Source organism: Leptonychotes weddellii, chromosome 6 (assembly GCF_054177405.1).
Source record: "Leptonychotes weddellii isolate Sample4059 chromosome 6, ASM5417740v2, whole genome shotgun sequence".
NCBI classification, from domain to species: domain Eukaryota; kingdom Metazoa; phylum Chordata; class Mammalia; order Carnivora; family Phocidae; genus Leptonychotes; species Leptonychotes weddellii.
The window spans coordinates 130,321,041-130,343,914 of record NC_138374.1 but is presented as its reverse complement, the minus strand read 5'-3'; the positions used below and the strand labels follow the sequence as shown (position 1 = coordinate 130,343,914).

At 46.7% G+C, this 22,874-nt stretch overlaps 1 protein-coding gene and 1 long non-coding RNA gene across 2 annotated transcripts in view; both read left to right on the top strand.

Annotated features, from left to right (window-relative positions):
- Positions 1-7,533: 7,533 nt before the first annotated feature.
- Positions 7,534-22,874, top strand: part of UCK2 (uridine-cytidine kinase 2) — a 68,885-nt gene continuing 53,544 nt past the window's right edge. Inside the window, exon 1 of the mRNA XM_081825225.1 lies at positions 7,534-7,896. Within this exon, the coding sequence (XP_081681351.1) occupies positions 7,798-7,896 (99 nt within the window). The 5' untranslated portion in view covers positions 7,534-7,797. The remainder of the gene's footprint in view (positions 7,897-22,874) is intronic.
- Positions 11,747-19,856, top strand: LOC145722372 (uncharacterized). The gene is made up of 3 exons (XR_014146608.1): positions 11,747-12,902; positions 13,639-13,874; positions 16,050-19,856. It is a non-coding gene; the product is annotated as an uncharacterized LOC145722372 (long non-coding RNA).

Below are 22,874 nucleotides of genomic sequence, written 5' to 3'. Positions count from 1 at the left end.
TTGCTAACAACTTTGACTTAAGGACTCACAACAGCTTGGCTGAACCTTCTTAGTCTTCATCTAGTCTAGAATGCTTCTGCCCACCCTTGTCGCTGTGCCTGTCCCATTCTCAGGGTCAAGCCCGTCCTGTGGTCTGAAGGACCTCTCTCCCAGGCTTTTCTGGCGCCTTCCTATTTCCTCTCCCAGCCACTTCTCCCCTGTCTTTAATCCTATTGCCATGGGCTTTTTAGGGGGCCCATATCAGCACAAGTGGTATGAAGAGTGGTCCAAGAAAATGGGTGGTCAGATGGGGATTCGGGACTGGCTCATCTGCTACCCAGCAGGTAAGGACAGTGCTGTCGTGGTTGGGACATGGCACAAGGTGGTGACTCAGCTGGTAGATTCCCCTAGTGGTGAGCTGGGAAGATGTCCTGGTAGAGGAGAAAGCTTGTGGCATATGCAATGGTTCAGGCCTTTGAAATATATGGGGGACCTGAGGCGCCTGGGCGTCTCAGTCAGTGAAGCATCTGCCTTCAGCTCAGGTCATGATCCCAGGGTCCTGGGATTGAGCCCCACATCGGGCTCCCTGCTCTGCGGGAAGCCTGCTTCTCCCTCTCCCTGCTGCTCCCCCTGCTTGTGCTCTCTCTCTGTCAAATAAATAAATAAAATCTTAAAATATATGTATATATGGAGGACCAAAGCCTACAAAGACAGTGGAGTTGGCTTGTAGTTACCAAGTTGTAGTGGTACTCTACTGTTAGCAAGCAGTTCATGGTTAAGTGAGAGAACACTTCTGGTAGCTTCCAAAGAGGCCCTGATCTCTTGCAGTAGAAGGGTAGGCACATTTGAGGCTGAAAAACTAATTGTTAGAGCCTTAGAGCTCCATAGTTGTTTGCATTGGTCAGCCAAGGCAAGGAAGGCTAGGAGAATGTTAGAGCCTTCATGACAAAAATCGAGGATCCTGAAATATGGGACATCCGGATGGATGCCTTTGAGCATATAGCCTGTGCAACAACCATGGCCCTGGACCCTCTGGGCTTACAGAGGTGGCCCATATTCCCTAAGAAGAGCTAACATTCCTGAGATGCTCTCCTCTGAAGCTGCCCTCACCCCTACTTCCTCTCCTGACTACCAGACTGATAACTGGGGTGATGATGTAGGGTCTGAGTAAGTTATACTCAAAATTCTACTTGTGTACATGCATGGGCATGTGTTTTCCTGGGGAATCTGTTGCTTTTGTTAGTTTTTTTTAGTCTGTGACTAAAAATATTTCTGAAACACTAGCTTTCCTCCCTTAGGCCTCCTTCCCACCAGGAACAGCTGTAATTTCATTACAAAGCAGAATTGAACTAATTTTCCCTCCTAATGACCTGGGGGAGAGTTCACTTTGGCACACCCAAATAACTTTACAGAAAAATACCACTTAAAGAAAGAAAGAAAGAAAAAAAAAAGAAAGCAAGAAAAATACCAGTTGAACCCTAAGCACAGACTAGTCTGCTGGATCTGCTCATCTCCTTTGGCCTCCAACACCAGTTGGCGCTTCAGCACATCATCTTCAGGACAGTCAAACCTGCCATCCTGGGCCACCAGTCTAAATCCAAGCCACTAGATAAGATTTAACTACTCCTCTGAGGCAGTTGCCTTCAGCTGCGCCATTCTCCGCTTCACTTGTGGACAATCACCACGGCTGGGACTGGGGTGAAGCAAGGAGGGCGCTTAGAGCCAACCCATTAGGAGGGGCTCGTTTTCAAGACTCCCCCTACGCTGGCCCCTTGCTCCATCTGAAAGAGCTTCCTTGCGTTCTGCACCCTTGGGGGTCTCCCTTGTCAGACCCTCGTCCCATGACCCTGTCCATCACCAATTCTAGTGCATCACTTACGGTACGATGGAAAGAGCATTAGTGCCACGGTCGTGGAGGAGGGGGGAGTAGGTCATATACAGAGAAGGTGACCTGGGAGCTCACTGGGGGAGGTCAAAGAAGTCAGTGCAGAAGAGTGGGAGAGCAAGGGTTTAGTCTGGAGACAGGAAAAGAAACGAAGGGTCAGATCCCTGTCTGGGAGAAGCCCCATGAACAGGCAGAGTGAATGCAATGGGGTTGCCAGGAGCTTGCTCTTACTGGGTGCTGGTAGTGTCTGGGTGAGACTACTAAACTCCTGATGATGTCCCGGTCTTACTTTCATAGCATCTTGTTAGAAAATACATCCTGGTATGGGGATGGGAGACAAAATCGGAAAATCTCCATGGAACGAAAATCTGTATGTTAACATTTTCTAAGTCTGGGAAGCCTTCTTAGGGCATATGGGATTTCTGAAGTTGGGCCAACTAAAATGTAAAGGCCCATGGGGTGCCTGGGTGGCTCAGTCGGTTAAGGGTCTGACTCTTGATTTCGGCTCAGGTCATGATCTCAGGGTCATGATACTGAGCCCCACATCGGACTCCACCCTGGGCGTGGAGCCTGCTTAAGATTCTTTCTCCCTCTCCCTTTGCCCCTCCCCCCCTAAAAAAAATAAAGGCCCTCATATGACTATTATCTTTGCAGGGGAAAGCTGTATGCACAAAAATCAGTGTGTTGAATTTAATGAAATTAACAAAACTTGCGTTTATGTAACATTCTATAGGTTATAAAGTCTTCTGACGCTGCCTTTTTAATTTTCAGTCTCTCTGTGCCTTTGCTTGTTTCTGCCCCAATTCCTAAAAATCTCTTTCCTCTTCTAGCCTGCTGGTTGCAACCTATTCTTTAACCAGCTTTATTGAGATATAATTCACATACCACATAATTCATCAATATACATTGTACAATTCAGTGGTTCTTACGATAATCAAAGTCGTGCAACCATCAAGATAGTCAATTTTAGAACATTTACCTAAAAAGAGGGGGGCACTTGGGTGGCTCAGTCGGTTAAGCATCTGACTCTTGATTTTAGCTCAGGTCATGATCTCAGGGTTGTGGGATCAAGCCCCACCCACATTGGGATCTGTGCTGAGCATGGAATCTGCTTAAGCTTCTCTCTCTCCCCCTCTCCCTCTGCCCCACCCCCCTGCTTGTGCTCTGTCTCTCTAAAAGAAATTTAAAAAAAATAAAAATAAAAAGAGGGGTGTCCGGGTAGCTCAGTGGGGTTGTATGCAGACTCTTGATTTCGGCTTGGGTCATGATCTCAGGGTTGCGAGATCGAGCACCACGTTGGGCTCTGCACTCAGCAGGGAGCTTGCTTGAGATTCTGACCCCCCCCCCTTCATTTGCTCTTCCTCACTCTCTCTAAAATAATAAGTAAATAAGTCTTAAAAAAATAAATTAAAAAATTAAAAGAAATCCTGGGGGCACCTGGCTGACTCAGTCAGTAGAACACTGTTGATCTCAAGGTCATGAGTTCAAGCCCCACTTTGGGCGTGGAGGCTATTTAAATAAATAAATAAAAAGAAATCCTGGACTCATTTAGCAGCCATGCCCCATTTCCTTCCTAACCTCCCTAGCTGTAGGCAACCAACAATCTACTTTCTATCTCTGTAGATTTGCGTGTTCTGGATATAACCTTTTTTACCTTAAAGTGACCTTGGGGATTAGGAATTCTTATCTTTGAAGCTCCTAATCCCGAAATGGTGGGGCTTCTATGGGAAGAGCTGTGATCTGTGATCCAATAGAAGGGGAGAGAAATGGAATTTGACAACTGCTATATACCAATATATAGTCTTTATTTTCACAACCACCTTACAAAGCACCTTATCATTTAACAGTTGAAGAAACTGAATTCCATAGAAATTAAGTAACTTGCCAAAGGTTACAAAGTAGTAACAAAGCAAGGGTGTAAAACTTGCTTTCCCAACTAGAGCTCATTGTCTTCTTTCCACTAGATCAGTGATTCTCAAACTTGGCTGGGTGCTAAGAGGTACCTGGAGGGCTTATCAAACACAGGTTGCTGGGCTCCACACACAGAGTTTTGGATTCTTTAGCTGTGTGGGGATGGGGTCCCAGCTTTTGTATTCCCAGCTGCTCCCACTGCTGGGGTTTGAGACAGCTCTATCATGCTGCCCACAGTATCTGAGAATGTACCTAAGATCACAGAGCCAGATGTAAGCAGCTCTTCAATATCATCTGGTCATCTCTTCAGAACAGTATTTATGATCTGTCCAAGCAATTACTGATTGATAAAAGGCAATACAGGCAACTACAATGTTTCGGAGAGAAACTAAAGTTTGATAACCTTTCTTTTTTCCGGTTTGGAAATGGGATAAGCAATTAGAGAATTAACCGTGGTTTGTGAAGCACCCAGAGGTAGAACTTTTCAGATGGAGACAAAATGTAGTGTTCCTTGCCTAGTTCGGACCTACAGCCACTTAGAGGGAGGGCAGGGCAGACGAGGACCGTAGCAGAAATGTCTCTTGTTCTTTGGCTATAGCTGCACACTCATGCTGACTTCATCCCCGTATGTTAACTAGGCCAGAACTTGATCAGACAGAAATCTGTATATAAACGAAAATGATCACAGATACCGAGAAAATAGTATTTGCTTGAATCTGTTCTAACTCTGGATTTTATTGAACATGTTTGATTCTTTTTTTTCCTGGTGGCAGGGGAAGGAGGACAGGTAGAGATCCTTTAATTCAGAATCTGCAGTGTAATTGCTATAGGAGACTCAAACGTGATTTGAACATCCCCAGCTATGGGATTTGGTGACCAGGCTCCTGAGTGAGGATGACACAGCACAGGGAATAGCACAGGCAGCCTGGCTGGCTTTATAGAGAACAGAGATACAAAAGTCCTTGTTGAGGTCACCAGTGCTCAGAATACTCTTAATTTAAACGAACTTGGGTAACTTCCTTACCTGTAGGTAAGGCAGCCCTAGGGACAGAAGAGAGTGAAAACAGGGAGTGCAGAGTGCAGCGGGATGTCCTTGCTAACTAGGCCTTACCTTTGTATAGACAGCTTTTGTTTTGTTTTTTTTTCAGGACACTTTTATGTATATTAACTTACGCACAGAGGTCAAAATTATTAAACAAGGTACAGAAAGGGTGCCTGGCTGACTCAGTACAGAATGTGACTCTTTATCTTGGTTGGGGTTGTGAGTTCAAGCCCCACATTGGGGGTAGAGATTACAAAAAAAAAAAAAAGATAAAATCTTTAAACAAGGTACAGATAAGTTTAACGGGTTAGCTCAGTTAATGAGTTGGTCCAACTAGTTAATAGATGTACATACAAGACTAGCTGTACACAGTCACTTGGAACGCCAGGAACACAAAACATTTGGAAATAAGAGTAGTAACCATGTAAATACCATGTAGGGAATACCACCTTTCATTCCAAAATGGTGGCAGTGAAGTTTACTTGTTGGTACTTTTTGACCTTTTCCATATTCTTCATTTGTTCATTCAATACAGTGAACATGTATTGAATGTTTCCTACCTGCTGTCATTCTACTCAGTTGGCCCTGGGAATGTAAAATTGAGACATGGCGTTGCTTCATTTGTTCAACAAATATTTGTGAAGGCCCTACCAGTGCCAGAAACTGTTTTAGATGCTGGGAATATAGTAATTAAAAAAAAAAACAAAACACCAAGAAATGTATAAACCAGTTTGGAGTAAGCCACTTCAGACTAACCAGGTAAAGGCAAATAAATACTCCAATAAAAATGTTGGGCCGGATAGAGGGATGGGTCGATGACTAGTGTGATAAGTATGGTACAATGTTCATGGTAGAATCCAGATGGTTATATCAGTGTTTACTGTAAAATATTTCAATGTTTGAAAATTTTTATGATGAAATATCATGGAAAAAAAGCTATAGAAAGAAGGAAGGTAGGGATTTGGGAAAAGTTCATAGAGGATGTGGCATTCTCATATCCTCCTCTTCTTTCTCTAGCTACCTGATATCCCCTTAGGTCTGGGTCCATCGAATTGTCCAAGTTCCAACAGGCTTTATCTTGGGCTCTAAAGAGCTCTGCAAAAGTCTTTGAAGACTTAGGGCGCCTGGGTGGCTCAGTTGGTTAAGTGACTGCCTTTGGCTCAGGTCATGATCCTGGAGTCCCTGGATCGAGTCCCACATCAGGCTCCCTGCTCGGGGCGGGGGGGGGGGGTCTGCTTCTCCCTCTGGCCCTCCCCCCTCTCATGTGCTCTCTCTCATTCTCTCTCTCTCAAATAAATAAAATCTTTAAAAAAAAAAAGTCTTTGAAGACTTAGATCTCTTTATAGTGGAGAAAAGACGTTGGGGAGAAGAGGCAGCCTCCTGAATCAGCTACAACCCACCCACCCAACAGCCCTGTGGTAAGGCACCCTCCTTCTAGCTGACCTCTCCCAACCAGGTAGCCACTCTCTCTATCTTAGCCTCCTGTCTGAGGTTCTGTGGAGTGATTTTGGATGGGGACACGAAATATGTCAGAAGTGAAAAGAACATTGTGCTTTCTAATATTCTTAATTTTCTTTAGCAATTTTTTTTTCCAAAAGAATTCTGAATTTAAGATAACTAAGTTTGAAAAGAATGCTATTGACTTCAACTCTCTTTTAGCCTGTAGGAGCCAGTCAGCTCATCAGTTCCAGATTCACAGGGGCAGAGACTGGAAGCTACTGATCTAATCCTACCTCTCCCCCCCCTGTACCCCAACAAAATTTCCCTTTGGGGTCCCAGCCTTGTAGGGGCCTCTTCCCTTCCAACTCTTACATAGGGCCTAGACTATGCCAGCAGCTATTCTAAGAACTTTAATATAACAATTCATTTAATGCAACAATCCTAGGATGGAGTGGTCATTATTCCCATGTAACAGATGAGAACACCGAGGCACAGGGAGATTATGTAACTTGCTCGTGGAACTGCGTGTGAATAGAGAAATCTGCCTTCAGAGGTGGGGGCTGCTGAGTCACCAGTGGATCCTGCCTTTCTAATCAAGTGACTAATTGCCCATCTCTGAATGAAAAACCAGTTCACTTAAAGGTATTAATGGGTCAAAATGGCATTAATTATTATTTTAATGTTTCCACAAATCCTAATTCAACAGGAACCTCAGTATTTGTGATTTCAAACTATGGTTTGAAACGGCCTTGCTTTTTGGAGAGCGTGTGCCCTTTAGATACCGCCCCCCCCCCGCATTACCCTTCTCTAGGGACAAGGACTCTAGGCAGTCGCCTGCTAAGGAGGATGGTGTTTCCAAGAGAGGAAATATTGAAAGCCAGCGTCTGACATATTTTGGCAAACGGAAGGGGGAAATTTTTTCATTTGGGGAAAACGCAAGTTTTTAGCCTGAATAATGGGCAAATGACATTAACTCTTTGCTTCGTCTTAATCTTCCCTGCTTGTTCGAATTTTGCTTCCCAAACCTGGGGCGCTGGCATTCTGCCCTGGTAGCTTCGTATCCCCTTTGAAAGAGGGGGTAGCACACCCAATTAAAGCGCCGAGCGCGTGTTTGCCTTCCGTCGGTCCGCCGGAGGTCGCCGAGGAAAGGGTTAACCGGGCGGGTGACGGGGGAGGAGGGCCGGGCTCACACCTCTCCGGGAGACCTCGGGTGGCGGCGGCGGGGCCCGGGAGGGGCGGAGGCTGGGGCCGGCCGCCTCGCCGCCTCCGCCTCGGCGAATAGCAGCGCGCTGCCCGCCCGGATTGGAGCATTAGCATCACGCTGACCTCCGCCTGGGCTGTAAACCGAGCCGGCCGCTGCGGGCAAGAGGCAGGCTCTCGGCGCCTCCGGGAAAGGCAGCCCCACGGCCGAGCTCCGGGCGGCTCGCAGGGACCCGGGCAGCGCCCTGCGGCGGCTGCGGGGCAGCGGGGGAGCCCGACGCGGGCGCGGGCGGGGAACGTGCGTCCGTCGGCAGCAGCGGGAGGAGGGGCGGCGCCAGCCATGGCCGGGGACAGCGAGCAGACCCTGCAGAACCACCAGCAGCCCAACGGCGGCGAGCCTTTCCTGATCGGCGTCAGCGGGGGCACGGCCAGCGGCAAGGTACGGCGGGGGTCGCGGCGCCGCGCTCCCGGGCCCGGGGCCGGGCGGCGGCGCATGTGGCGCGGCCGCGGGCCGTGTCAGTTGCTGCAGCCACCGCGTGGCCCGCGCGCCTCCGCTCCTGGCCGCGCTCCAGCGCCCAGTCTTCCCCGCGCTGACTGCGGGCCGGCCCGCCGGGCGGGGATTCCGGTCATCGGGGTCCCAGGGGGCCGCCGACCCCCGGTCGCGGGGCTGGCGCGCTCCCGCTCGCTCTTCTTCTCCGTTGCGGTAACTCGTGGCCCGGCTCCTATGGGCGACCAGCTGGGAAAGCGGATGCTTATTGTTTTGCGGGTCCGACGGTGGGGGAGAGGGTTTTAGGCAGGGTCGCCGGCGAGCCCTGATGCGCCCCAGCCCCGCTTGGAGGTCCCCGGTACCCAGGGCGGGGCAAGCCGGGGAGCCGGACCTGGAGGGCTGCGAGAACGCGCGAGGCGGCGTCCCGGGGACGGGAGTCCGTCTTGGGCTGGGGATTGCAGGGCTTTCTGGGGAAAATGCTGAGCGCCAACTAGGTGCGGTGACATCAACGAAATGTTAATAGCAGGGGCTTCTGATTTTTATGGTTATAAGAGGAAACGTGGCCGGCTTCAAGGAGAAAGTTGTACTGGCTCCATGCTCCTCGGTGTCCGGGGCTTACGCGTCTTGGGTCCACCGAAAGGGGTCATCGTCTGGGTGTCCGACCCTCCTACGTGCCTCTCTTTGTTTTATCAGCAAGGCAAGGAGAAACTAGGGAAATGCTCTTTTAGCTTTATCCCGGGCTTTTTCTGCAGGTGGGGAAGGGTGGAGTCCTCCCAGATGTTTCTTTCTCGGTCCCCCCTTGCTGCCTTTAAGGTGTGGGTACTTGTTCCTTGGGCATTTAGCAGCCTCGGCTCGCGGTGGGAGCACGGGCTCCTTCCTGCAGGGGAGCTTGCGAGCTGGGGCCGTGCGCGCCGCGTCTGGCGACGTGGGATGCTGCCTCCCAGGGCCCGGGAGCGCCGAGCAGGAAGGCTGCTTGGCGCCATGAGGAGCGAGCCACGAGGTTCTCGCGCCCGAGCCGACTCCTCCCGAGCCCCTCCTCCATCTTGGCCTCGCAGTTTCCCCTCCAGGTCCCGACTACCTGGGCGCGTGGGGCTCAGACCCGGCGGCTGGCGCTCTGAAACTTCTTTCTAGATCAAGTTAATCTCGTCTCTCTAGCTCCCGGGGCTAGGAATCTGGCAGCTTCAGGTCCCAGAAGCTGATGTGGCATTTGCTGAATGCAATCCCCCCCTGCCCCCCCTTGTTCTGTGTTCTCTGCTCGTGCTGTTACTCGTAATTAAAAACAAAACCACGATGTCAGCTCTTAGGAAGTTTTCCCTGTTTTTAGGATTATCCTTGCCCCCCTCTTTCCATTGCATATGAATGTTGCATGGGACGTTTTTGTTGTTCATGGCTGTATTCCCAACACTCCTAGCATGATGTGTGACACACAGTTGGTCCCAAATATTTACCTGAGGTTCGGTCCTCCTGGGGGGAGGGAGACTTAAACTGGCAGATGAGTGTGGCATTTAGAATGTCCTCGGCAATCACAAATGATAAAGTCACTGCGGAGGGGGAAACTGAAACCCTAAAAGGGGAAATAAAATAAGGCCATTCTCTTTATTTTTGTGGCCTTGAGTCATCACCTGGTCTCAATTGATACTCATTGTAAGTCCTAAGTGTTAACTTCTGTAATGTGTCAAATGGGAGCTACTGGTGAGCCATGATGGGAGTGGTAAGCGCTGTCCCTGGGGTTCTCATCAAGGAGGAAGATGATAGAAACTCTCAAGACAGGGTCTGTCTTCAAAACCAGGTTCTTGTATTTCCTCCAAAAGGACTTGTAGAGAGAGCAAGAAGTCAGCTGGAAGAGAAGAAAAGCAACAGCATAAAGCATGTTGTACACTTTGGGCACTGATAAATACTAGGCATTGTTTAAGATTATTATTTTTTTTTTAAAGATTTTATTTATTTATTTATTTGAGAGAGAGAGAGAGAGAGAAACAGCATGAGAGGGGAGAGGGTCAGAGGGAGAAGCAGGCTCCCCGCCGAGCCGGGAGCCCGATGTGGGACTCGATCCCAGGACGCCGGGACCATGACCTGAGCCGAAGGCAGTCGCCCAACCAACTGAGCCACCCAGGCGCCCTGTTTAAGATTATTTTAATCTTTTTGTTGTTGTTGTTATTAAAAAAGGTCCAAAGGAGCATTGGACTTCTGTAATTCCATATGGTAGTCCATTTGCTGCAATTCTATCTTGGTTCTCTTATTCCAGTCCTTAGTGCCTTAACTGCAAGGAATTCAAACATTCAAAGTTGTTTTTTTTTTTTAGAGGATGATCAGCATCAACAGGCTGGACCTCCTTTGGAAGTCTGAGCATAGTAGGGCAAGAGGATCTGGAAGCAAGATTGATCCTCTGCTCCCTGGGTTTTTATTATGCGCCTGTTAAAAGAGAATTTGGAAGAAACCAAAGGATCTAAGAACATCATCAAAAATGACAATTTTAAACCTAGAAGGCACCTCAGAGTCTCTGGAGTCCAACACTTAGGCTCATCACTTATAGATGAGAAAAATAATGTATCCAGGTCATATATTTAGTGGCGGAGCCAGTTTCTAGTTTTCTAGACTGGTGCTGTTCGTTCCCTGCTGTTGCCTTGTTGAGGAAGAATTGATTAATAAGGAAAAATAAGACTAAGGTGCCAAGGGGCAGGGAGGGACATATGTTTACAACCTTCACTTTGGAAAGGGGCTGCTTGGAAATGGCTGTGGAATGATTTCAGAAGTACTTGATCCAAAGGGAAATGGAAATGCAGATTGCTTTGTACCCTGGGCCCAGCCCTGTAGATCTTGATTGTTCTCCCCCTCCCCCATCCCTCCTTTATAAGAAAAAACAACTCCCTGTTCAGCTTCTCTTGAGGGCTCTAATTTGTCTCAATGTTGTGGCTGCCCTAAGTACAAGTATTGTCTCAGACTAAATTATTTTGGTTGTGCAAGGCAAAAATAGTGATTGCAGCTCTGTAGATCACATTTTTTAAGTTTGTTTTATAAGTGAAGATGAATTAGAACTTGAGAGTAAGCTTTGCCAGGCTGACGTGGCAAGTCATGGTTAAAAACTCATCTCAAAACTGTAGTAGGTTGAGAAAGTTGTTCTGATCTGTGTTAAAAACCAGGTTCTCGTGTTTGCTCGGAAAGGACGGGTCTGGAGAGAGCAGGAAGTCACTGGAAGAGGGGAAAAAGTAAACTCTTCTGCCAGCGTCTATGTCCATGACAGTGGGGGCCGTTCCCTCTCCTTCTTGCTGTGACTTTTTCCCTGGACGAAGAAAATAGCTTCTCATTCTGCTTCTTCGCACTGCCATCAGAGTGGGCTTCCTTAGCTGTAGTTCTGACTGTGTCACTCTCCTTTCTGGAAACCTTGGGCCACTCTCCAGCACCCAGACTGCTGGTCAAATGTTTCAGCACACAGTGCACATCCCCTTGACCCCCAAATGTGGTCCCAGACTGTTTATTCCCCGCCCCCCAACCCGAATGCACACAGACACATCTTTGGAACTGCTTTCACTTACTTTTGCTCTGGGTCTTCTCCAGAATGACCTATAATCCTTTTAAGCCTTCAGTTCTGCAAATACTTCCTCCAGGGAACTCTGTTATTCATTTCCTTAGAATTGTTTTGTGTGTCTAATGCTTCCCTAGTTTTACCGCAGTTTGCTGTGCAGTGTGGCTACCCCTTGACTACTTCCCGCAGCCTAATGGAAGTTCTATAAGAGCATCTCACGTATTTATTTGAGCCTTATTTGGGTGTTTGATGCCGCATTGGTGTTTGGTGTTTGGTGTGCGTTGAACTGAGTTAGGCAGGCCAAAATTTGTAATTACTCTTCTATTATTTAATTCATAAGACTATTTGAATTAGGATTTGAGGCCACAGTGGAAACCCTGTTTAACTCTGTTACTCATGTTGCAATGACCCAAATATAAAAAGCTCCCCAAACGCTAATACATTGGTATTGCTTATTCAGAGCCTGGTATTTATTTAATATGTACTAAGTAGGTACTTGTTGAATGAATGTCATTGTGCAAAATACTGTATTAAGTGTTTAAAAAAAAGATTTTATTTATTTGAGAGAGAGAGAGCCCACGTGCGTTGGGGGGGGTGGGGTGGAGTGGCAGAGGGAGAAGCAGACTCCCCACTGTGCAGGGAGCCCAATGCAGGGCTCGATCCCAGGACCCTGGGACCATGACCTGAGCCGAGGGCAGATGCTTCACCGACTGAGTGATCCAGGCGCCCTGTATTAAGTGCTTTTGAGGAGAAGTCGGGATACGAGGATACCTGAGAGAAAGTCTCTGTTAGTATTATAGTTAAAACTTGCTTAAACCACTTTCACCACCAAGCCAGTTTATCTTTTTTTTTTTTTAAAGATTTTCTCTTTCTCCTTTTTTTTTTTTTTGAAGTAATCTCTACTCCCAACGTTGGGCTACAACCTACAACTCTGAGATCAGCATGCTCCACTGACTGAGCCAGCCAGGTGCCCCTAAGCCAGTTTACCTAAATCGTTGGAATATCTCTTCCCTTTGAAGTCAGGCAGGTGTGTTCCCCATTGATGGATAGCAGTGGAAGATGAGGTTAGAGTTTTTGACTTGCCTGACCTCACGTGGCTGGTAAGTGATACGACTTGGATTCGAATCCAGATTTTTCCTTTCCTAAATCTGTGTCTGTTCTGAGCTGTCTTCACAGGCAGCAACCAGTCCTCTGAGGTATTTTGGGGGAGGTCGGTCTGACTGTGTATCAGTCAGACAGACCAAGAGAGGAAAACTGCAGTCCCCTCAGAGGTGTGGGCTGTCACCTCAGCTCTGCTTGGCCGTGACTCAGCATCTGCTTTGGAGCACTCTGGAATATGCTGTGGGCCGGCGTCTCCTTGGCTCCATCACCCTGTTCCTGAGACCTCAGCAGCCATCCCCATCTGGCCAGCTTGTTGACTCCACACCCTCCTTCTGTAGGTGCTTCCAGAACCGCGGGACTGGTTTGGTCCTGCTGTTTTTCTCAGAGACCACCCTGAACTTCCGCCATGGCCATCAAGGCCTTGTGTGATCTGGCCCTGCTGACCTCTTGCCCCTCTCCCCCTTGCTCTCTCTGTTGCAGCCATATTGGCTGCCCAGCATGCCTGGCTTTCCCTCTGCCCCAGGAATACCGCTGGCTCTGCAGGAAATTCTCCTATTCCTTGTGCCAGTGCCTAGCACCGTGCCTGGAAGAGGGAAGCAGCAGCAGCCTGTCTTGAGGTGTCCGGTTGGTTCCTCTTCTGCTGCTTGTCTTCCCCCAGTTGTGCCTGTGGTCAGCTGCCTTCTCTTTCATTCCTTGCTTGTGTGTCTTTGAAGTGTAGCTTCTGATCTCGCTCTCTGCGGTCACCTAACTCCAGCTCGCTCTATAGCATTTGCTGAGATCTTCTGCCTGGTGTCCTCACTTCTTTGTTGAGTCTTGCTTTTATGAAGTTCTGGGCTGGGGACAGATTGTATTGGGGAGTTTCACTGTTGAGGGCCTGAGGTTTCTTGCTAGTGGGCTCTGAGATGGTGCTGTTGGACTATTCAATCTGTGAGGTCTTTCAGATGTGTGTCTTAGTGTTTGAAACCAGTGAGAAAGCTTGGAGGGTATACTCCTGTGTCTGTGCGCGTGTGCACGCTTTCTTGTCCATCAAGCCATTTTTTTTTTAAAGATTTTATTTATTTATTTTTTAGAGAGCGAGCGAGAGAGAAACAGCATGAGAGGGGAGAGGGTCAGAGGGAGAAGCAGGCTCCCTGCTGAGCCGGGAGCCCGATGTGGGACTCGACTCGATCCCAGGACCCTGGGATCATGACCTGAGCCAAAGGCAGACGCTTAACCATCTGAGCCACCCAGGTGCCCCATGCCATTTTTATCATTAAGCCAACTTACTAAAGGATTTGATCATCTCTTTATCATATATCGTGTATAAGTAAGTATATATGAATTGCATAAGTATAGTCTCTATAACTGTAAAACACAATAGGAATTATAAAACTGAGGAAAAAGAAACGCTTAAATGGTGGTTTCTTTAATGGTATAAAGCCTTTTTTTTTTTTAAGATTTTATTTGTTTATTTGACAGAGAGAGAGAGAGTGAGAGAGGGAACACAAGCAGGGGGAGCGGGAGAGGGCGAAGCAGGCTTCCCGCCGAGCAGGGAGCCCAATGCAGGGCTCGATCCCAGGACCCTGGGATCATGACCTGAGCCGAAGGCAGACGCTTAATGACTGAGCCACCCAGGTGCCCCTAGTCCTTTGAATCCTGATTTAAAGATCATCATCTTTGAAAAAGTTAACTCCTTAAAAAATCCAGAAACAAGAAACTCCCCGTTTGCAGTGTTTACCAAATCACAATAGTTCCATCCCCCAAACCCAGAATTTCGTCCATCAGTTGTTTTTGCAAATCAAGGTGCTCCATTTAAAGGTTTTTAACTAGTGGACCGAGTCCTTATTTGGAATATTTTACAGGTTTTAACAAGTTTCTGTTTACAAGTTTTATAGGTGCACACATAGTTTTTGGCAACAGAGTTGCTTAACAATGGAAACGTTTTCAAATTTCTAACAGATAATTTGGTCATCTAACTTTAATAAATGTATTTGTTTTCTTTCACTCCTGTGTAAAATCAGAAAGTCAAAACTTTACTTATTTTCTTTAAAGATTTTATTTATTTAAGAGAGAGAGAGCACAAGCCGGGGGAGTGGCAGAGGGAGAGGGAGAAGCAGACTCTCCGCTGAGCCAGGGAGCCCGTTGGGGGCTCGATCCCAGGACCCTGGGATCATGACCTGAGCCGAAGGCAGATGCTTAACCGACTGAGCCACCCAGGCACCCCTCAAACCTTTATTTTTAAAAGAGAAGTATTTCTAAATGAACAAATAACTGCAAAGTTTACATGAAAATAAAAAGGGAAAGACAGGAGTGTCTAGCTTTTTTCTTTTTTTTTTTTGATAGAGAGAGAGAGAGAGAGCACAAGCAGGGGGAGCGGGAGAGGGAGAAGTGGGCTCTCCGCTGGGCAGGGAGCCTGATGCGGGGCTCAATCCCAGGACGCTGGGATCATGACTTGAGCCGAAGGCAGATGCTTAACCCTCTGAGCCACCGAGGTGCCCCAAAGACAGGAGTTTCTAAAAGACAAAATAAAAGGTGTAACAGTTGTCAGGTTTTTTTTTTTTTTTTTTTTGAGATTATTTATTTATTTATTGGACACAGAGAGAGAGAGAGCACAAGTAGGCAGAGCGGCAGGCGGAGGGAGCAGGAGAAGTAGGCCCCCTGCTGAGCAGGGAGCAGGATGTGGGACTCGATCCCAGGACCCTCGGATCACGACCGAAGGCAGAAGCCCAGCTGACTGAGCCACCCAGGTGCCCCGGTTGTCAGGTGTTGACAAAAAATACTAATCTGTGTTTAGGTCGCATGCTTACAGAAGTTCAGTGAACATGAAAGTTCACACAGAGAAAGCCAAAGTACTTACAATCATAAAATTGCCATCAGTAGACTACTTAACATAATAACGGAAAAGTCTAAAGAATCCTAGAAAGCACTGAACCTTCAGGCCTCTCCTGAGCAGTAATTTGATGACATATGGGGGTATTGGTTCTAAAGTGGATCACGTGTGCTTTGAGAATTTTGAGTGATGATGGGAGAAAGTGATAATTTTTAAAAAATCAGGGTTGCTCTGTTATCTGGCTACTAAAAATGGTCTTTCCATAGTATAGGGAAAAAGCAGTTATTTCCATATGGTTACAAGCTCTGAAACTGCAGGAGAAGTAATCAGGAGTGTTTCTGAACCTCCCATACTTCCTGTAGTAACCTTGACTCTCCTACATGGTAACCTTGAGTACCTTATGGAGCAGGTGGTCAGCAGTTTCATTCCTGCCCTGTGTGGTCCCCCACATCATTTGTGGTAAGGTATTCCTTTTCACAGGAGTAGTGATGGAAGGTTCTGCCCCATGCCCTTTGTGTGACTTGTGGAAACATGGGAGGACTTCTGTAGGACACGGTAGATCCGTAAGAGTTTTGTGTGTGCAGGTGAAGTGGGGTTGTGCTTCTTCATTGCTTTAATCAGTCCATAAGTGTGCTGTCTTTTCTAAAATTTTGGCCTTTCTTTTCCCCTTAGCTGAAGGGCCATTCTGTCATATCCCAACACACATCTGCCGTTGGCCTGTCCTCTAGGAAGCCCCAAGTTTTGCAGCTGTCTCCAGCATGGCCTCCTTCCCCATAGTGGAGGGTGAGTGCTGTCTCTGCCCTGTCCAGGTTGGTAAGTCTCAGGCTATGGAGAGAGAGCCTGTAGAAGAATGGCAGGCTAAGAGTCCTGACTTGTGATTTGCACTCTGGTCTTCAAACATGTTTGCGTCCTCTAACAGCTAAAAGAAGTTTTGGAGAATTCTTTATTCCATTGCATACTTTTGCCATAAGTGTTTTTCACCCTGATTAAAGACTTGCAAAGGATATATTTCTGATATATTGTAAATACTGACACTCTGATATAATAATTGTTTCATTCTTTTAAGTGTATCTAGTGGGCTCTGAATACTGTAATAATTTGGCCTATTGTTATCCATTAAAAAAATACATGAATAAGCTCTTATTTGAGCCAGAAACCTTCATTTTTTTCCCCTCCATGAAATCACACTTCCATTTTCCCTGCAAAATACTAACTTAATCTCATCTATTTTTATGCTTGAAAATCTTTTATTGATCATTCTATCATCCTTATGCTACAAAAATATATGTGTACATTGGAATGATTTTATTTCCTATTACAAGTCTTTTCAGTGTTAAGTTCTTTCAGATTATATTATTACGGTTTTTGCCGTAAGTTAATCAGAACATGTAGATAAACATTTTGATAAATTCTTAAAACATAAAAGGTAGACTTTGATTGGAAAGCAACTTGATGAGAGCGATGGAGCTCCCCCACCCAAGTATGTCATGTATAGGTGGGTTATTACCACTTAATGCTAGAAAAGATTTGTCTCTTGTATAGGTAGAAACTTCGAGAAGCCCTGTTGACGTAAGTAGGTGGGAATGGGAGGGCTTTCATTATATCACGGTCACTCAGTTTTTACCTTTCAAAGTATGTGTCAGAACCCAGTATATTTTGATGAATCAACTAGCTTGCCACCCACCTCCTGTAATTTTGTCAAAAGCAGTAAGCTGGCGACCTTCAGATTTGTAAAAGGGTTTTGTTACGTCATTTAGCCATTCACTTTTTAGTATCAGTGCTCATATTTCACATTGCCCCTTCGTATGGCCACTCATATAGGGAACATGCGTTCCAGCCTAGCTTTGCCAGGTACTTACTAGCTATCTGTATATTCATCTCCAGGAGAGGCTCCTGTCATCCCTTAACATTTCTCAATTCTGTAGCTAGCCTCAAGTGTTCTTTGTTTTCTCACCATTGGTCACACATACGAAGTACTTCTCCCGTCCGCACCTGCACAATGCAGTTGGCGTTCGTGATCTTGTGGTGGGGTCCTAAAAGGCTCTTACCCCCTGCCACGTGCCAACATTCACTTCCGCTGGATATTAACTGGGTTTCTCGTAGATCTGGGGACCCTGTATCTCGCTGTCCTAGATGTTGCTGCTAGCGTCCCTCCCTCTACCTACCTTCCTTTTCCTTACCCGGGTAACCCCTGCTTGTCTTTCTTTTTTTTTTTTTTTAAATTGCTTTAAGTAATATTTTATTGAGTGTTTACTATTTATTTATTTATTTTTATTCTTATGTTAATCCCCATACATTACATCATTAGTTTTAGATGAAGTGTTCCATGATTCATTGTTTGTGCATAACACCCAGTGCTCCATGCAGAATGTGCCCTCCTCAATACCTATCACCAGGCTAACCCATCCTCCCACCCCCCTCCCCTCTAGAACCCTCAGTTTGTTTTTCAGAGTCCATTGTCTCTCATGGTTCGTCTACCCCTCTGATTTCCCCCGCTTCATTCTTCCCCTCCCGCTACCTTCTTCTTCTTCTTCTTTTCTGCTCGTCTTTCTATATGTGTTCTCTCTTGGCCTCTCTTGGGAAGTCCTCCCGGACATGCTTGGGTGTCCCTCTTCTGCGTGGCTGAAGCATCCCAACAGACCTCAGTCATAGGATTTCCCCCAGCCCGTGTTGCCCTTGCTTGTTGAGTCTGTCTTCCTCTCTCGAGACCGAGTCTCTGCATCAGAGACTTGTTTCTCCTCACTGTTCCCTGAGGCTAACACGTGGGCTAAAAAGTCTAGGTAGGTCCTCAATAAATATTTGTTGAGTGGCCAGATATTAAGGACCTCTTTCTGAAACTCCTTGCCATTTTCTCTTGGGATCCCCATGGGAATCTCTGTATGGCCAATATTTAACTCCTGATCTTACCCTCACATGTGTTCACCCTGCTCCCTTCCCCATCTCGGCTGCTGACAGCTTCAGCCTTCCGGTTGCTCAGACCTCAGCCTTGGAGTCATTCTTGACTACTCTCTTCCACTGGTTTCTAGTGCATTAAGAGAGTTTGTTGGTTCTACCATCACAGCACGTCCTCAGTCTGTCCCTTTTCGCCTCCACTGCTTACCCCCCTCGGTCCAAGCCACCAACATCTCAGAGTTGGGTCATTGCAGTAGATCCTGGCTCTTCTCCCCCTCCTGCCTCTGTCCTTGTACATTCTGCTCTCCTTACAGCGGCCAGAGTGATCCTGCTCAAGTGAAGGTTGGATAATAATTTCCCTGCTCTGCTTAAAACCCTGCCATAGCTTCCCATTTTACTCCCAACAGAGAAGCCAAAGTCCTTGCAAAGACCCACAGGGTCCTCAAGATGGCTTCGCACTGGCTGTTCCTTCTGCCAGGATAGCACCTCCCTCAGATAGCAGTATGGTTGGCTCTGTCACCTCCTCATGGTCACAGTGTTTAAAATTGCAGGAGTGCCTGGGTCGCTCAGGTGGTGGAGTGTCCGACTCATGGTTTGGGCTCAGGTCCTGATGTCGTGGTCCTGGGATTGAGCCCTGCATCGGGCTCTGCGTTCAGTGTGGAGTCCGCTTCAGATTCTCTCTCCCTCTCCCTCCCGCTTGTGCGTATGCGTGCGCTCTCTCTCAAATAAGTAAATAAATAAAATCTTTAAAAAAAATTGCACACGGTAGGCACTCAATTACTTGTTGAATAAATGGTTGAAGAATGTATTCCTTCTTTGCTCAGTTATCTCTTCTAATATTAGTTTTCAGCATTTAAACCTGGTTGCTTTGGCTGTTGCCGGGAGATGTGGATAGTTGTCCCTTGGCTGTTCATATTTGTACTTCTTCTTGGGGTCCCTTTACATGGATAGGATTACTGGCACATTGTCAATCACAGAGCTCAGTGTAGGTATACATGCTAGATGGCTAAGGTGCCTGTTTAATGGTGCATTTGTAAAAATAGAAATCAACTGGAGGGTAACCATATCTTATCAAATTCTTGTTACGGATGCTACCTATTTTGTTTGATTAGGTGCTTGTTAATATGAACTGGATCTTTAACTCAAGAAATGCTAGAAGAGTAGACTTTTTTTTTTAATATTTTATTTGAAATATTTCAAATATTTATTTGAGAGAGAGAAACAGAGATAGAACAGGAGCGGGGAGGAGAGGGAGAAGCAGGCTCCCCGCTGAGCAGGAAGCCTGACACGGGGCTCGATCCCAGGACCCTGGAATCGATCATGACCTGAGCCGAAGGCAGATGCTTAACCGGCCGAGCCACCCAGGCACCCCTAGCAGGAGAGATCTTTTAAGCCAAAACGATCATCTTCCCTATCTTAGGGGAATACAGATCCATCATCTCTGGAGAAAAGCTATCTCTACTTTGGGGCAGCTCGCCTTAGTCTGAGTACTAGGCCTTCTGTAGCTAGGATTGGAGCCGGGAAAGGGCTGAGCAGAGCTACGGGTGGGGGCATGGTCGCTTTTTAGCTTCTGAGTTTAGTGTGGCTCGTAGGGAATAGCATATATATCCTTGTTGAGTTGTAGAGATTTTTTTTTTTTTTTAAAGGTTTTATTTATTTGATAGAGAGAAAGACAGCCAGAGAGGGAACACAAGCAGGGCGGGTGGGAGAGGGAGAAGCAGGCTTCCCGTGGAGCGGGGAGCCTGATGCGGGGCTCGATCCCAGCACCCTGGGATCATGACCTGAGCCGAAGGCAGACGCTTAACGACTGAGCCACCCAGGTGCCCCGAGTTGTAGAGATTTGACATGACAAAGACACTTTCCAAAGCTATCATCCCATTGGGATTATTAGTGTTCTTCCGTTCAGCAACACAGATAAGTAATTACATGTATTCTAAACTTTCAGTTTCTGCTGTAAAACAGCAGTTTTAAGATCTGAGATGCTGCCATTTAAAACATTTTCTTTTCTTTTCTTTTTTTTTGACAAAAGAAATGCAAACACAGTAAACTGGAGTCATTACGGTCTTTACTGTTCAAGTCAATTTATGAGAGGATTGGTAGTAAGAAGTACTTCTGACTGAGCAGGAATAGAACTCAGAACCCAGGGAATATACCCAGGGGCCAGGGGTGGCCTGCCCCATCTGTGTGGCTCATGGGTTGGCATCTCCACCAACAGGTGCCTTGGAATCATTGGACATTTATCAAAGCAGCTGTGGCATGACTGCCCTTTGTCTCTGTGGGGGCTTCTGAGGGTGTGTTTCTCTTGGGTGGCATATTGGTTGTCTAAGAGAACTTTCTCCATGCATTGAGTTTGCTGAGGAGATGGGCCAAGAGCCTTTAGGGTGAGGCCTATCTCCTGAGGACCTATTGATTTTTCTACTGAGGCAAAACATGCTGTTTTGACAAGTTAGTGGCTTTATTTTTCTCCACTTCATGGTAGAGAGAGTAAATATTTGAAACCAGACAGGACAGAATAGTATTTGACACATAGTATTGAACACAGAGTGTTTGAACAAGAGAGGCAGTGAATATTCCTCTGGAAGGAAATGCAAGCATTAGTGCTCTGCTTGGCTCACGATGAAGGACACAAGCCTGAGTGCGTGCTGGGCCGTTTGGTTTCTGGAGGCCGTGATCAGGAGAGGTCACGCTTGATGTGCGGAAGCGGGTTTAAGGTCTGTATGGTGTGATAGAATCGAGGCTTTATGAGGTCTCTTCTGGCAAATGCTTTCTTGCCCTAAGTCCAGACAGCTTGTTGTGGTCGAACAGACATGGGCTTTGGAGTCAGCCATGCTTGTGTCAACATCCCAGCTCCACCACTTTTAATCTCTTTCTCCTGAACCCGTTCCTACATCTGTGAAGAGCAGATAACGGTCTGATTTGGAGAGTCGCTGGGAGGACGCAATGAGAAAAGGCATGCAGAAGTTTCTCCATTGTACCCTTTCTGCGGGGGGACCATGGTTTGTGCTCCAGGCAGGTGTGTGGCCCTCTTGCTCTCTGTCCGCTTCTAACCAGCCCAGCTTCCTGGACACGTGAGCCAGATGTGTCCAGGTGTGGTGTCACTGATAGTGGTGAGGACCTGTTAGGACAGTTTGATTTCCACTTACGAACGTGATGTAACTTGCTTGAGGCGGTGGCCCTTTGCTGATAAAGTGCCCAGCGAGTCAGATACTGGTCACTCCCTTCCGGGGGCCAAGGCGTCTCGTCTCTTCTCTCATTACCAGCTTGCTGGAGGCCTTAGCAGTCCTTTTCTGCACTTGTCAAGTTGGGCCTTTTCTTGAAAAACTAGTGGACTTGTTTTCTGATGGTGGTTAGGGGAAGAAAGAGCAGCATGCTCACACTTCTTTTTAAAAACCCTTCTGCTTAAAAATAGAACCTGTGCAAAGTGTACAGATTTTAAGTGTGTGGTTCAGTGAATTATCCCAGCGTGAACACACCTGGGGAGGTACTCGCCAAGTCGAGGAATAGAGTGTGCCCAGCACCACAGGTAGCCCATTGTCATCACTGCCCTCACTGCCCCTTCCGTCAGCGAATTGATGAGATGGTAGAGACAAGGCCTCTTTTATGGCTGTGGGGTCACCGGGACTTACTTGTGTGACTCTAGGAACTTGGTCTTGTATAGAACATACATTAGAAAACATTCGGTCGTCATGTGCCTAGCAAAATCCTGCTGCTCCTCAAATCCAGGTCATGAATGTCTCCTACTAAAGTTTTTACCCTTGGGGGTGCCTGGGTGGCTCAGTGGGTTGAGCATCTGGCTCTTGGTTTTGGCTCAGGTCATGATCTCAGGGTCCTGGGATCGAGCCCTACGTCGGGCTCTGTGCTCAGTATGTTGTCCGCTTGAGGGTTCTCTCTGCCCTTGCCCCTGCTTGCGCTCTCTCTCTCTCTCTCTAAAATAAATAAATTTTTTTTAGTCAAACAGGTTTATTGGAAATATGCCTTATAATCTTCAGAGAAAATTACGTGCAGCATTTTACAAAATGTATTTGACAGCTAACCTTTCTGCAGATAAGCACATTAACATCTCTAAGTGAAATACAATTTGGAAGATACTGACTTGATACATTTACTATGGAGCTAGATTTATCAAAACATTCAAATTTTTAATATTTCCCATTTTTATCAATTCCTAGAAAAATACACTATATACTAGTGTAGTAACACTTTTATTTATGCAGCACTTAATTTTGTCATAAAATAGTAGTGTGTATCTTTTTATTCTATAAAATAAATAAATCTTAAAAAAAAAATAAAAGCTTTTACCGTTGTCCGCCCCTGAAAGAATAGGTCACGTCTTCCATTCATTTATTCATCCAGTAAATGCTCACTGATTGCTTAGGAAGCACCAGGCACTGTTAGATGCTGGGAATACGGCAATGCAGTAGATAAAGCCCGTCACCTCATGGAGCTTACATGTCTGGGTCTGACTCATCTCTGCTCACCCAGGGCCCAGCATAGTACCTGACCACATGGCGGGTATTTAATAAATGTCTGCCAAACCCAACTGAACAGCCTCGCCTCACTCTCCGGTAGCATTCATCCTCTTATGTTGTGGTCGGCTGGCAGATC